This window comes from Moschus berezovskii, chromosome 21 (genome assembly GCF_049115385.1).
Source record: "Moschus berezovskii isolate FMDL1 chromosome 21, NW_MosBer_1.0, whole genome shotgun sequence".
In the NCBI taxonomy this organism is placed as follows: Eukaryota; Metazoa; Chordata; class Mammalia; order Artiodactyla; family Moschidae; genus Moschus; species Moschus berezovskii.
Window position 1 is genome coordinate 67658408 of NC_142480.1, and position 15679 is coordinate 67674086.

The 15679-nt window shown below is 48.5% G+C and overlaps 1 protein-coding gene across 4 annotated transcripts in view; it reads left to right on the forward strand.

Moving 5' to 3' along the window:
* The first annotated feature begins 816 nt into the window (after positions 1–816).
* Positions 817–15679, forward strand: part of ATP10A (ATPase phospholipid transporting 10A (putative)) — a 192894-nt gene continuing 178031 nt past the window's right edge. Inside the window, exon 1 of one of the 4 annotated variants that reach the window (XM_055417670.2) lies at positions 817–1761. In XM_055417670.2, the coding sequence (XP_055273645.1) occupies positions 1316–1761 (446 nt within the window). In that variant the 5' untranslated portion in view covers positions 817–1315. The remainder of the gene's footprint in view (positions 1762–15679) is intronic. The other 3 variants (XM_055417669.2, XM_088829724.1, XM_055417668.2) reach the window with 3 other exon arrangements.

Here is a 15679-nt window from a genome sequence, read left to right on the forward strand (position 1 = left end):
CCACCTATTTCCCATGAAGTGATGGGACCAGATGCCATGATCTTTGTTTTCTGAATGTTGAGCTTCAAGTCAACCTTTTCACTATCCTTTTTCACTTTCATCAAGAGGCTTTTGAGTTCCTCTTCACTTTCTGCCATAAGGATGGTGTCATCTGCATGTCTGAGGTTATTGATATTTCTCCTGGCAATCTTGGTTCCAGCTTGTGTTTCTTCCAGCCCAGCGTTCCTCACGATGTACTCTGCATAGAAGTTAAATAAGCAGGGTGACAATATACAACCTTGACGTACTCCTTTTCCTATTTGGAACCAGTCTGTTGTTCCATGTCCAGTTCTAACTGTTGCTTCCTGACTTGCATACAGGTTTCTCAAGAGGCAGGTCAGGTGGTCTGGTATTCCCATTTCTTTCAGAATGTTCCACAGTTTATTGTGATCCACACAGTCAAAGGCGTTGGCATAGTCATTGAAGCAGAAATAGATGTTTTTCTGGAACTCTCTTGCTTTCTCCATGATCCAGGGGATGTTGGCAATTTGATCTCTGGTGCCTCTGCCTTTTCTAAAACCTGCACAGAAGGTGTATTTTCGCCCTCACGGTTTACCGGAAAGGAAAAAAGACTGAAATAGAGCAAACTAGCCTGCCTTTGCTCAGCCAAATATCCCTCCCTTCAATTAAGGGGGAAAAAAAGAATCCTATTTAGGGAAGTAAGGAAAGGCAGCGATGGTCACGAAAGTTCAGTCTAGTTCACCCAAGAGGTTAGTGTAAAAGGGCAGGGTAGTGAGGAGTTGTCCAGGCAAAGAAGAATCCTCTCGGGGTCCCAGGGACAGATGTCCTAGGCAAATGAGATTTAAAACTCGGAGCATAGGTATGCTCTGGCCCATGTGCCTTGTGATTCTAGCCGGTTCCAGGAGGCGGTCCCAGCCGGGTCCGCCAGACCCATTCCCGGGGGGCCGCGGTGCCTCCCACTCCCCGCGGTCTCCCGTCTCCTCCGGGGGCGGGTGCGCTTGCCTAGTCTGGGGCCCGCTTCCGGGAAACGAAACTAAGCCGCTCCGAAGTTTCCACCTCGGCCTCGGCTTTTGGTTTCCCGCTCTCCGCGGGGTCCCAGGCGGGGCGCGGGGCGGGACCGGGAGTGTCCGGGCGGAAAGGCAGAGGAGGGCGCGAGGGCGCGGGGCCCGGGCGGGGCAGCCGCTGACCGCGCTCCCGTGCGTCCCGCAGGCGGGGAGCCCGCGCCGCCGCGCCCAGGCCGCCGGCGATGATCAACTAGGAGGCTAGCGCTGGCTGGCGCGAGCGACGGAGCAGCCGGGCGCGGCGACACGCGGCCATGGAGCAGGAGCCGGCGGCGGCGGCCGAGGAGCCCGGGCCCCCGAGACGGCGGCGCCGCCGGGAGGGCCGGACGCGCACCGTGCGCTCCAACCTGCAGCCGCCGCCGGGCGCCGAGGAGCCGGCGGGCAAGGGCGCGCCGCGGCGCCGGCTGCGCGGGGGCACCCAGCACCTGGCGGACAACAGGCTCAAGACCACCAAGTACACCCTGCTGTCCTTCCTGCCCAAGAACCTGTTCGAGCAGTTCCACCGTCTGGCCAACGTGTACTTCGTGTTCATCGCGCTGCTCAACTTCGTGCCCGCGCTGAACGCCTTCCAGCCCGGCCTGGCGCTGGCGCCCGTGCTCTTCATCCTGGCGGTCACGGCCTGCAAGGACCTGTGGGAGGACTACAGCCGCCACCGCTCCGACCACGAGATCAACCACCTGGGATGCCTCGTCTTCAGCAGGTGAGCCGAGCGCGCGGCGCGGGGCGGGAGACCCGGGACGGCCGCTTCACTCCAGGCGGGCGGAGGGGCGAGCCTCGGGGAACTCCGGCCCACGCGGGGACCCTGCGTCCCGGGGCGCCGAGGACTAGAAGCCCTCTCAGAGGTCCGGGCGTGGGGGTCCGCAGTCCCTGAGTGTCCCTCAGACGTCGCGTCTGAGCCTGGCGATTCCAGGGCTGGCATCCCGCGGCTCCTGCATTCTTAGTGAAAAGGAGTGAAATTCCCTGGCGCGCCAGCTTCAAGTCCCAGCCCCAATCTTGTCCAGGCTCCGAGGGCCAGAGTGTTGAACGACTTAAGCAACCTATACAGGAATGTAAAGCTCGGTCTCAGATAACATCTCTCGGGACAACAGAGTGAAATCATCAAGTTCTGACATGCCAGGCACACATTCAGATAAAGGGGCAGCGGCTACCGTTCCGTTTGTGAGCTGGAAGCCGGCCACCCAGCCGGTTGCCATCCCGCGGAGCTGACTGCATAGTTTTAAAAAATTAACCCGTTTCCAGATGGAAAGACTGAGACCTTGAGGAGTCTTTCGAGACTTGTGTGCAGTTAGTCCCAGGGAGTGTACTTCTCTGGGTTCCTGCTCCTTCTCTCTCCCTGCGCCTCCCTCAAGTTTTGGACCCTCAGGAGAGACCTGTCTGGGACGCTTCTCTCCTTACACTACCAAACGCCTGGAGCCCCTGGGCCGCAGACCCATGTCGGAGCTGTGTCTGGTGTTAGAGTCCACCTCACAGCCACACCTCGATCCCTGTCCAAAGCTGAGCCACTGTTTCTCTGCTGCTCCCTTTGCTCGAGCCTCGGTGTCCGGGCTGGTCGGGACTTCGGAGGTGAAGGCGGTTAGGCTTGGTCAGCCTCCAGGAAGCCCTTGTACTCTCTGAGTTATTTCTGCCTCTTAGGTTAGCTTCGAAGAATGCCTTTGAGTAACTCTGACTCTCCAGGCAACATTGATTGTTGTTTTACAAATTACCCTTGTTTTACAAATGAGTGAACAGGAGTTCAGAGAAGTTAAGTTACTTGCCCGAGTCCACAGATTTCTATGTAGTACTACTAAAGTTTGACCCAGGTCTTCCCAATATCATAGCTTTTACAGTATTCTGGTGCTTATTTTTTTTAAAGTTATATAAGGATCGCCTGAGAAGCTTATTAAAAATAACAATTTAACTGTGTAAATTAAAAAACTAAACAAACCAACAATTCTCAGGCTCCATCCAAACACATCTGACTGACTCATCTGGGTCTGGGCCTGGGGGTCTGAGTATTTGAGTGATGCTGCCTGCTTGCTGTCAGGGGTGCCCGTTGGCGAGTCAGCAAGCGCGATGCGGTGGGCAGGGCCGCGGGATTTCCTGGCTCCTGTTCCCCCTGCGGCTGAGGAGGGAGGGGGCGTCCTAACCCGGCGGCCCTCAGTGCTAGCCTGCTGTGTGCTCTTTGCTGCAGTAGACTCCGGGAGACCCGGTGGGGCCCCAGGTTCTGTCTTTACACGTGTACCACTTCCTGTTCTTCCTCAGCTGCTACTCCTGTAGCCTCCTTTTTAGAAATACTTAGGCCTCAGGAAACCATTTATTTTCAGCTGACATATCAATTGACCCTTATAAACTACCGTCACCCCCAACATGCCCATAACCCCCCGCATTCCCCTCCTAGTGGAATCCCAGAGCAATCTCTGGTCTCCGTGACCTCGAAAGGCTTCCTGGAATTTGGAACTCTTCCCCTTCCCTGTGGACCTGCCTGTCCATGTTTTCTTCCCTGACCTGGATTCTCAAAAGCTGGGTACGGTCCTTGGTGGGGGTGGTTGGGAGGCCTCGGGGACAATGGTGCTTTCAGGCCCTAGGACCTCCCAGTTCCCAAGTTAAATTCTTTGAATGCTTTCTGGGGAGAGAATGGGCCTTCTTCCTGGGGAGGTTCTGTGGGTGTGAGATGGTGTCAGCTGTGCGCAGAGAGGAGGCCGTCTGTGGGAGAAACTCCTTCATGTCCAAAAGTCTGGGATGGCTGTTTTCGGTCCTGGGCTGTGAGTCATTGGATGTCTGAGCCTCCCTGTCCTCCCCACTGTCAGGCTGGAGTTTGTTCAAGGTCTTTGGTAGCCACAGGGACAGTGACCCGATGCGGTGCGCAGCTGGGACCTGTCCTGTGCGTTGTCACTGCTCTGGTGGACGTGGAATGGGCCTTCCGTGAACGGTGTCAGTACAGCGAGAGCAGACTGGAGTTGGGGAGGCCTGCCACTGTCTCTGGATGGTGGCTTCTCTGGGATGCCCCGTGTGTCCTGACTGCAGTATGCAGTGAATTATTTGCACCATTATTTATGTGGTATGTCCCCATATCAGGGTCTTCCTTGATGGCTCAGTGGTAAAGAAAACACCTGCTATGCAGGAGATGTGGGTTCAGTACCCCGATTGGGAAGATGCTCTGGAGAAGGGAATGGGAACCCACTCCTGTATTCTTGCCTGGACAATCCCATGGACAGAGGAGCCTGGTGGGCTACAGTCCAAAGGCTCGCAGAGAGTCAGAAATGAGTGAGCACACACACATGTCCCCATTACGGAGCCCTTGGGTACCTTCTTTGTGGGAACCCCACGTCAGGCTGGTTGGAAGTGCAGGTTCCTGGGGCCTCCCCTACCACTCCCCCACCCTGAGCTGCTGAAACCCTGGAGGTGGGAGAACTGGTGACCACACCCTGGCTGGGTTTGCACAACAGACTTGCACAGAGGTCCTCTGTTTCCGTGACCTGAACCCATGGCATCATCTGGATCTCAGGCTGTGTTTGGGAAAACCCTCCTGAGCCGCAGCAGTGGAACGAAAGCACAGAGGCTGATGCTTGGGGCTCAGGTCCTACCTGTGGCCCCAGCCCCGGGAAGGTCAGTCAGCTGCAGGATGGGGCAGGCACTGAAGTCCTTTTTGGTCACACAGACCTTCCTGTGAGTATGACAGCTGACTGGTGAAGCCATCTCCTTCTGGGTACAGGTGGAAAGAAGTGGTTGACAGTCCCCTCCCCGTTCCCTCCGGACGCGGCCTCAGGTTTCTCCTGCTGTAGGGCTTGGACTGCGCTTTAGCCTCCAGGCCTGAGTGAGCCTCCAGCGGGGGACAGGCCTGGTGCCCCTGGGGCCAAGGTGAGAGGGCAGCAAGTGGCCATGGGGCGCAAGGCTGCTGGGGCTGATGGGGGGGCCGGGATGGGAGCCAAGAGCCGGCCAGGAGGGCCGGGTGCTCATGGAGGGAGGCAGAGCCTGTGGTCAGAGGAGGGGTCTGGGGGATGTGGGGGTTCTTGTGGAGGGAAGGCAGAGCCTGTGATCAGAGAAGGGGTCTGGGGGATGTGGGGGTCCTTGTGGAGGGAAGGCAGAGCCTGTGGTCAGAAAAGGGGTCGGGGACACTGGAGAAGAAACATTCTTGAGAGGGCATTTGCCAAGAGAGGGGATGAGCGGAAGCCGGGGGTTCCGGCGCTCACCCACCTGTTCAGCCTCAGAGCGAGGGGATCACTCATTAAAAGGAGCTGACCTCGCCCCGCCGCTGGAGCCCAGTGAGCCTCAGCGAGGCGCAGGCTGAGGCAGGGTCCCGGGCAGGCGCTCTGCACAAGCCCACACTCCGCAGAAGCCCCTGCCTCACCTGCACCCCGCTGCTAGTGTGCCGGTGGGTTCTGGCCCAGGTCCGCACGCCCCTCACGCCCCTGATCCTGTGGACCTGGAGGAGCCGGCACCTTGTCCTGGGGCCCCCACCTTCCGCCCAGCCCTGCCTGCGTTCTTGGGTAACAGTTTCCCTGTTGCTTCTCTCCGCTTTGTGATGACTCAGACCTGGGCACCTTCTGGGGTCTGCCTCCAGGACGATGGCAGCAGCAGCATTTCTGCCTGAATTAGCCCGTGTTGACTTTTCCCTGAAGGTTTTGAGCCTCTGGGGCTCTGGCCCTTTGGTGTCTTGCCGTCATCTTTTGGGAAAACAGTCAGGGCACGCCCTCATGTTTCTCCTGGAATGTAACTTTCTGCCGTCCCTTTCCTCTGACTCTCACTTGGCTTTCCCAGCTCACCAGGGGCACCTGTTCAGCCTGCTTACCCTGGGCTTCACGGCTAGTTTTGTCAGATCCTGAAAGGGACCCAGCAGAGTTCCCCCATTGTTTCTGTCCATTTGTCTTGTCTCGACCTTCCTTTCCTCCCTTTCCTGGAGAGTCCAGCCTCTTCCTTACCAACAGCAGAAACGTTTTGCCCCCGGGAAGCACAGCACCTTTGTCTTATTTGGAATAAAATATTTGAAGAAGCGGGGACACCAGTACAAGGCCCCAGGGGACAGGGATGCGCCAGAACGACATGTCTTCTCGACGCAGGGACATCCCTCTGGTGTGCTAGGTAGGGGGACTCTTGAGGAATATTTGGACATTGCCATTCATGTGGTTTTTGGAAATAATTTTTCTTTTGATACTTTTTATCATAAATGGGGTCCGATTGTAGAAAAAGAACTGCTCTTTCCCTAGAAACTTGTTTGCCCTCCGGAGATAGTCCTGTTCAAGGGAAGGTTCTTTTCACACTTGTTAATGTGAGCCAAGCGCTTTACTGCACAGTTCCGCTGTAGCCTCCTGATGTCTTGTTTTCACACGTTCATTTCACTGGCGAGGAAACTGAGCTTCAGGACTTGATAGCTGCCTTAGGGCTGCCTGCTGGGAGATGGCAGAGCCATGGCCTGAGTGCAGACTCATCCTGCTGTGACTCTGAGTTCATGGTTTGCTTGCACTCGCCATCTCCACCCCCAGGAGCAGTATGCTTCATTTACAAAGAAAAAAAACTTTACAATTTAATTCATCTAAAAGTATTTTCTAACTTCCCTGATGGTTTCTTCTTTGATCCATTTTATTTAGGAGTGTTTTTATTTTCACATATTGATGACTTCCCCAGTTTTTTTGTTACTGAGTTCCCTTTGCATGCTATTCACACAGATACAGAGCAGTGCATAGATAAAGGAACCTCTGTGTCTCCATCACCCAGTGTAATAGTGAGCACCTCACGACGGCGCTGTTTATCTGTATCCCACTCACTCCCTTCCCCCTTATATACTGAAGCACATGCCAGACTTCAGGACATTTCTTCTGTAATATTTCAACATTTATTTTTAGAAAAGCTGCAACTTTAAAAAAAAACAAACCTGAACTATCACACCTAAAGAATTAATTTTAATTCCTTAATATTATTAAGTACCAAACCTGTGTTTAGATTTCCACTTGTCTCATAAATGCCATATTTCTTTTTTCAGTTTGTATGTTTGAATCAGGTCTCATTGCAATCGGCTGATCTGTCTCTGAGATCTCCTTTACTCTTGTAATTTCCTTTTTCTCTCTCCTTCCCCTTGCTACTTGCGTTATTTATTTATCCTGGAGGGCTTCCCATAGCTTGAATATTGCTGATTTCTGTGGATCAGGTAGCACATTCCTTTCCACTGTAATTCCTGTGAGGGGTTAGGTGGGTTTTGATGCTTTATCAGAGTTTCATCGGGTTTGATTTTTGAGGAGGAGAGATCAAAACTGCTCCTATAGGTGGTGCACTTCCCACATAAGGAACATAGAGTTCCTTGGTCCATCTTTCTGTGATGTCAGCAGCCATGGTGATCATTGACTACCTCCATTAATTTGCTGGAGGTTATGAAATGATGGTGGGCCTAATTCTTTCATTTATTAAATATTATTCATGATACTTTCATTAAAAGATACTTCCCTTCATCTACTATCTGGTTTCCCAGTGGTATAGCTCATAGAGAGATGTTTGATTTAGATCATTCACATCTTCCATTGGGAACTAATTGGCTTTCTAAAATGTTTATAAACTTTTTATTTTGAAATACTTTTAGACTTTATAGACAAGTTGCAAAAGTAGTATATCCTTAACCAACATTCCTCTCATTTTAATGTTTCACTTAGCTGTGTTTCAGTGGTCAAAACTAAGAAATTAACATCAGCACAAAGATATTAAACTAAAGTTTTAAAAATATATGTATATTTTATTGAAGTATAGTTGACTTCAATATAAGTGTGCAGCAAGGTGATTTAGTTATACAAATATACATATGTTTTGAAATTACTTTCCATCAAAATATTGACTATAGTTCCCTATGCTATACGGTAAACCTTTGTTGCTTCTTGCATATCTATTTTTCAATTAGAAATCTAGCATTCTATTCATACTAAGTCAAACAAGTGAAATCAAAATGTCGTAATTTTTTTAGTTAGGCAAAAATCCATATTTTTTGTAAAATATGTATATTATACACATTTATATATATGTATACAAAAGCTTTCCTACTACACTTGAGAAAGAACATCAAAAAAAAGAAGAGATGGAGAAATCAGAGAACATAAACCAAATGAATAAGAGCACTGAACATGAAATATAAACAGTGAAACAAGCTAGATAAAAGTAGAAGATCATCATATAGTGTAGTTGTTTTTAAGCATGACTGCTCACTGGAAACATCTGGAGCTCTGGAGAAAAAAGTAATACTTGAGCATTTGTATTTTTCAAAAAACTTCAAGATAATTCTGATATCCATCTGGATTTTAAAAAGGGATTACAGGTTTTCTATTAGATCCTAGTTTTGATGGTATACAGTTCTATTATTTTTCTGTTGATCAATCATGATAAAATGGTTTTAAGTGAGTAATAGTTACATAATCACAATAGTAAAAGATATTTATCAGTTTTCACAATCAATAGCCACACAAAAAGTAAAAGATAATTACAATTGCAAGCCATAATGGGAATATGATTAACTTAACAATATAAAATAATTCCACACAATTTGGAGGAGGGGTCGAGCAGAGTCATGTGGTAAGTGGAAGTGCACACATGCATATGGTTTCGTCCACCCAACCAGTCTGTGTTTTTTGGTTGATGCATTTAATCCACTTTAAAGTAATTATTGATATGTATGATCCTATTACCATTTTCTTAATTGTTTTGAGTTTATTTTCTGTAGATCTTTTCCTTCCCTTGTGCTTCCTGCCTAGCAAAGTTCCTTTAGCATTTGTTATAAAGCTGGTTTGGTGGTGCTGAATTCTGTTAACTCCTGCTAGTCGGGAAAGCTTTGTTTTCTCCATCAAATCTGAGTGAGAGTCTTGCTGCGTAGAGTATTCTTGGTTGTAGATTCTTCCCTTTCATCACTTTAAATATTCCCTTCCGGCTCGAAGAGTTTCTGTTGAGAAACTCTGGCTTGTAGAGTTTTCTGTTGAGAAATGAGCCGATAGCCTGATGGGATTTCCCTTGTATGTTATTTGTCGCTTTTCCCTTGTTGCTTTTAATATTTTATCTTTGTCTTTAATTTTTGTCAGTTTGATTACTGTGTGTCTCGGTGTGTTCCTCCTTGGGTTTATCCTGCCTGGGACTCTCTGTGCTTCCTGGACTTGGTTGACTATTTCTTTTCCCTTGTTTGGGAAGTTTTCAGCTCTTATCTCTTCAGATATTTTCTCAGGTCCTTTCTCTTTCTCTCCTCTTTCTGGGACCCCTATAATGTGAATGTTGCGCTTTTAATGTTGTCGAGAGGTCTCTTAGGCTGTTTGTTTCTTTCCATTCTTTTTTCTATATTCGGTTCTGTGGCAGTGATTGCCACCACTGTCCTCCAGGTCACTTATCTGTTCTTCTGCCTCAGTTATTCTGCTATTGATTCCTTCAGTGTATTATCATCTCTCTTTGTTCTTTAGTTCTTCCAGGTCTTTGGTAAACATTTCTTACATCTTCTCCATTCTTTTTCTAAGATCCTGCATCAGTTTCATTATCATTATTCTGAACTGTTTTTCTGGAAGATTTCCTGGCTCCAATTTATTAGTTGTTTTTCTGGAGTTTTATCTGGTTTCTTCATTTGGAACATAATCATTTGCCTTTTCATTTTGTTTAACTGTCTCTGACTGTGGTTTTTGTTCTGGAATCTGAAGGATTGTAGTTCTTTCTTCTTCTATCTACAAGCTCAGTCTTAAACCACACTTCTCCATCCAAAGAGGACTTGTTATTTTTTTTCCAGTTTATTGAGAGATAATTGAAATACAGCACTGTGTAAGTTTAAGGTGTATAGCAAAATTTGACTTACATATATTGTGAAATAATTACCATAATAAGTTTAGTTAGTATCCATCATCTCAGTTCAGTTCATTTCAGTTGCTCAGCAGTGTCCGACTCATTGTGACCCCATCCATCATCTCATATACATAAAAAAAAAAAAAGAATTTTTTTTCCTGCATTGAGAACTCTTAGGATTTACTCTCTGAGCAGCTTTCAAATATGCCTTACAGCAGCGCTAACTGGAATCATCATGTTAGTACTATATTCCCAGTACTTACTTTTCTCATAACTGGAAACTTTGATCACCTTAATCCATTTCCCCCACCCATGCCTCTGGTAACCACTAATCTGATCTCTCTTACTATGAGATTTTTTTTTTCAGATTCCACATGTGAGTTCATATAGTGTTTGTATTTCTGTGTCTGACATTTCATTTAGCATAGTACACTCACGGTCCATTTTTGTTATTGCCAATGGCAGGACTTCATCCTTTTATGACTGAGCAGTATTCCATTGTGTATGTGAACCACTTCTTTGTCCATCCATTGGTCAGTGGACACAGGTTATTTCCATATTTTGGCAATTGTAAATAATGCTGCTGTGAACACTTGTTGTTGTTCAGTCGCTCAGTCATGTCCTACTCTTTGCAGCTTCATGACCTGCAGCACCCCAGGTCTCACCGTCCTTCATCATCTCCCAGAGTTTGCTCAAACGCATGTCCATTGAGGTGGTGATGCCAGCCAGCCCTCCTCCTCTGTCGTCCCCTTCCTCACCTCCTTCAGTCTCTCAGCATCACGGTCTTTTCCAGTGGGTCAGCTTCACCTTAAGCATCAATCCTTCCAATGAATATTTAGGGTTGATTTCTTTTAGGATTGACAGGTTCGGTCTCCTTGCAGTCCAAGGGGCTCACAAGAGTCTTCTGCAGCACCACAGTACAAAAGCATCAAGGTAGGGGTATGAGCGTAAGGGTGCAGAAGTTTCTTTGACAATAGTGTTTCCATTTCCTTTGTCCCCAAAGTGGAATTGTTAGCTCATGTGGTAGTTCTATCTTTAATTTTTTGAGGAACCTCCATAATGTTTTCCACAGTGGCTGCACCAATTTACACTCCTACCACATTGTACAAAGTTTCCTTTTTGTCTTCATCCTCACCATTTGTTATCACTCTGTCTCTTTTGATAATAGTCATTCTAACAGGTGTGAGGTGATAATCTCATAGTGGATTTGATTTGCATTTCCCTGAGGATTAGTGATGTCAAGCAACTTTTCATGTATCTATCGTTATTTGTGTATCTTTGAGAAAATGTCTATTCAGGTATTTTTTCCTCTGTTTTAAAATTTGATTAGTGGTCTTATTACTTTTAATGCCATTCTTTGATAGCTTTCAGTATGGTTGTGAGAGCTGAACTTTAAAGAAAGTGAGCACTGAAGAATTGATGCTTTTGACCTGTGGTGTTGGAGAAGACTCTTGAGAGTCCCTTGAACTGCAAGGAGATCCAACCAGTCCATCCTAAAGGAGATCAGTCCTGGATGTTCATTGGAAGGACTGATGCTAAAGCTGAAACTCCAATACTTTGGCCACCTGATGCGAAGAACTGACTCATTTGAAAAGACCCTGATGATTGAGGGTGGAAGGGGAAGGGGACAGCAGAGGATGAGATGGTTGGATGGCATCACTGACTCAGTGGACATGAGTTTGAGTGAACTCTGGGAGTTGGTGATGGACAGGGAGGTCTGGTGTGCTTCAGTCCATGGGGTCACCAAGAGTTGGACACGACTGAGTGACTGAGTTGAACTGAGTGGCTTTAGATACCCAATATGTCTGTTCTGTTTTGTTGTGCTATGGTCTGGCTGGATCCTCATCTGATGGTCTTTCATTTTGGTGATTATCTATTCTGCAGTTTTCAACCTTTCTGGGAGGAGTCAGATGTCTCATTTGTGGGATGCGTTTGCAAATATTCCATTATCACAATGACTGCTGGTCTTCCTAGGACTTGGTGTTCCTGGGCCAGGGTGGTGAATGGTATGTGATGCCCTTGCATTATTCTGGATAGTCCATCGCCGTAAAGAACCACCCTATCCCCAAGATCAGTCAGGCCCTCATTGGAAAGCATTTTGGAAGACATTTTAAAAAATAATTTTCTTTATTTTGCTTTTAGCTCTGCTGGGTCTTCAGCGCTTTCACGGCCTTTCTCCAGTTGTGGAGAGCTGGGCTACTTGTTGGTTGTAGTGTGTGGGCTTCTTACTGCAGTGGCTTCTCTCTGGTGCAGGGTGCAGGCTGTAAGGCCTGTGGGCTTCAGCAGTTGTGGCTCCTGGGTTTTAGAGCACAGGCTCGGTAGTTGTGGTGCATGGGCGTAGTTGCTCTGTGGTTGTAGGATCTTCCTGGATCAGCAATTGAACCTGTGTCTCCTGCATTGGCAGTTGGATTCTTTAACCACTGACTACCAGGGACGCCCTGGGGGACATTTTAAAGACAAAACCTATTCACATTTCTGGATTCCTTGACTTGGGAAGATTCAGGGGACCTGTGTGTCTGCAAGAGTCCCTCCCTTCACAGTGGGGTGGTCCAGCTTCTTGCTGAATTTCCATAAGGAGGGAGCCCAAAGTCCTGATTTGCACAAGACTTACCTTGCTGGAGAAGGAAATGGCAACCCACCTCCAGTACCCTTGCCTGGAAAATCCCATGGACAAAGGAGTGTGGTAGACATGGGGTCGCAGAGAGTTGGACACGACTGAGCGACTTCACTTTCTTTCACTACCTTGCTATATATAGTGCACTGAGACTTTACAGGAAAATGGGGAAGCTATTTTGTTCTTTGGTTTTTTAGAATACACTTAGTTTGGCTTTCTATGTTTACTTATTTTGGATTTTCCCAGGGCACAGTTAGTATGCGTTGCCCCCCAGTATACCCTCTGGTTATTCTTCCACTGGGGATAATGTATGTTGAAGTACTTTGTCCAGCGAACTATTTTCATTAGGTAGTAATGAATTCCTTTGCCCATTTAAATTCAGAGGCAGCTGAAGCACCCTTAATGAGGTGATTCCCTTGTTCGCAGTAAAATGCTGGGCAGGTGCACCTCTCTCTGGCCCAGTCTGCTGCTGTAAACGAGAGGGCGGACAGTGGCTGCTGGTCTGCGGTGAGGACACTGCGCGAGAGGGCAGAGCCAAGGCCAGACAGGCGGGCCAGGGTTGACACGGCTGGCTGCAGCTCAGTGTTACAGCTGGGGCTTCCCTGGCGGCTCAGTGGTGAAGAATCCGCCTGCAGTGCGGGAGACCTGGGTTCGATCCCTGGGCTGGGAAGATCCCCTGGAGAAGGGAAAGGCTACCCACTCCAGTATACAGGCCTGGAGAACTCCATGGACTGGACGGCCCATGGGGTCACAAAGAGTCGGACACGACTGAGCGACTTTCAGTGTTACGGTTTTACAACTGCTACTGATGAGCATTGTTGCTAAGATCTTTTGGTCAAAATTTTCTTTTTTGTTTTTAATTGAAGTATAGTTGATTTACCGTGTTATATTCAGTTTCATAAATATGTATACATTCTTTTAAAAATTTTTAATTCTATTTTACACTGGAGTAGATACACTCTTAGTCAAAACAAACACCTTCATCATTTAGTCTGTGTAGTTTTATCCTCAGTAAGAGAACCGATTTTTGAAAGCTTATTCAAATACTGAAAGTAGCTTGCGGACTCCTATTGCTAACTTCATGGATTCCTGGTAATTTTGGGATGCTCCTGGTGGCTCAGGTAGCTTCTTGAAAATGCAGTTCACTGAAGTAGCCCTGTAGGGACATGGTGATGTTAAGGCATTATTTGTTTAGGTTAATAATTCAAAGGCAGTTAGTAAGTCCACTGGATGTAGTAACAAACCCTTTTAAAAAATTTTAAAGACATCAAATGAATTAAATTTGTTGACCTATTTGGTGATGTCTTTGAATTTCTTATTTTTTCTTCAGTTCAGTCGCTCAGTTGTGTCCAACCCTTAAATAAAAAAGAAAACAAAACAGCAGCAATTACAGTAGGTCTTTGGTTTTCAAAAGGAGAACAAGTCTTGAGCAGTCAGTGTGGCTTTCTGCAGTGACATGCTTGCAGGAAGAAGAGGACTTTATGGCCCTTTCTGACATCCCAGAGCTTAGGAGGATAGGAACATCCATTTAGCTCAGGATCTGCCTTGATTTTTCTTCTGCATCACGTTTCCCTGTTTCAGAAAGTGACTTTCCTAGAAAGGCCCCAGGGTGTGCTAAGACAGGAAGGTGGGCTGGGTCTTCAGAGTCTGCCCCTTCGAAAGCCTTCTGGGTCCCTGAGCACCTGACTCCCCCGCCTCCCTGCCTGTGTTTCTTCTTTGCCTTATCAATGCTTTTCTGATGGAACTTCTGTCCCTAAAGGACTCCAGTACATGAGAGCTTACTGAAATGGGAGGAAGCTCCAGCTGTCAGCAGGCACTTTTCAGGCGTTTTCTGTCCCGCCCTGTGTTTTTGTGTGCTTCTCTGACAGCTAAAGAAAACCAAGTTCAGGAGAGTTTAGTTTGGGTTCCAGGGTCTCTCCTTTGTCAGATGTGACCTTGGCACTCTTGGTGCCGTCTGCCCGTTGGGTCAGCTGCAGATGGGGACGGGGCACGGCGCATGCCCGTGGGTCCATCCTGAGCTGCCCAGTCTTCCTGTCCTGCCAGCCTCCTTCGGGTGGTGCCCAGAGGCAGGGTCCCATCCAGATGGTGAGCGGGCAGAGGAGGGTGCCCTGGGCGTGTGCAGAGTGTGCAGTCCCTCCGCAGTCCCGCTGTCCCTCCAGCACCATGCAGACGCGCAGACGGGCCTCGCCCCTTGCCCTTGGCCAAGTGGGAAGTCATTTTCATTTCAGTCACAGAATCCGTCCACTCTGCTGACCCGGTTGTCTTCAGGCCCAGTGGCTCAGGAAACCTGTCACTCAGAACGCTCGGAGTGGATCCGAGCCACAGAGACGAGCAGACGGAGAGCGAGCTGTCGGGAGGGAGCAGTGTCCTTCGGGGATGCGCTCAGCTTTTGTCTTTCTGAGCAAAGAAGCCATCTGTAAACGTGTCTAAGCCGTTTGTTCTCTCTTCATTTAACAGCCTCAGGGTGCACATGGCACGTGTTTACTTTCTGAAAGAGTACTTGTTTAAATGGCACGGTAGTTCAGTAGATATGTGTTGCTTCTCATGACTAATTGGTGATTACCTGGTCTCTCACCTTTCGTCCTGCAGTTATCACTCTTTTATTTTCTGTCTGTATTTTGCTGTGATACATTTTAGTCAGATCAGATGTGTGGGACCATTCCCTGGCATGGTAACATTTTCCACTTACAGTGTTTTCTGTAAGAAAGAAAAACTGTTGCTTTACGTGGGGCGGACAGTCTGACTCACTCCGTTGGTCTGGCTCCGTGTCGCCATCTCTGCAGGCCGCCCCGCGCCCGCGCTCTGGGCCTTCGCTGTGGCTGAGCCGGCTCTGCTGCGGGGTGTCCTCTGCTTCTGTGCAGGCTCCCCGGGGCGCCCTGCTTCCAGCCTGACTCTTCGGTTCCTCTGTGCCTCCACAGGAGTCCGCACAGTGCTGCGGGCGGGGCACCCCGAGTCTGTCGTTCTTGGCTCTGATCCCAGTCACTGCGGGCGGTGACACCCCTCCTCCGCCAGGCCTGTGCTACCCTTGTCTTTTTATTGACCATATGCAGAAGCCCTGACACCGGGGCCTTGCGCCCCGTGAGGGCGGTGGCTTCTCTGGACCGGCTCCTCCTAGAGCGAGAGACTGGCCTGTGAGTGTGTCTTTGGTATGCAAAGTAACAATCCAGGGCCCACGCCCTACACGCCCTTTTTAAGAATAACTGTTGATTTATTTGACGGGCTCTTAGCTGCGGTCCACAGG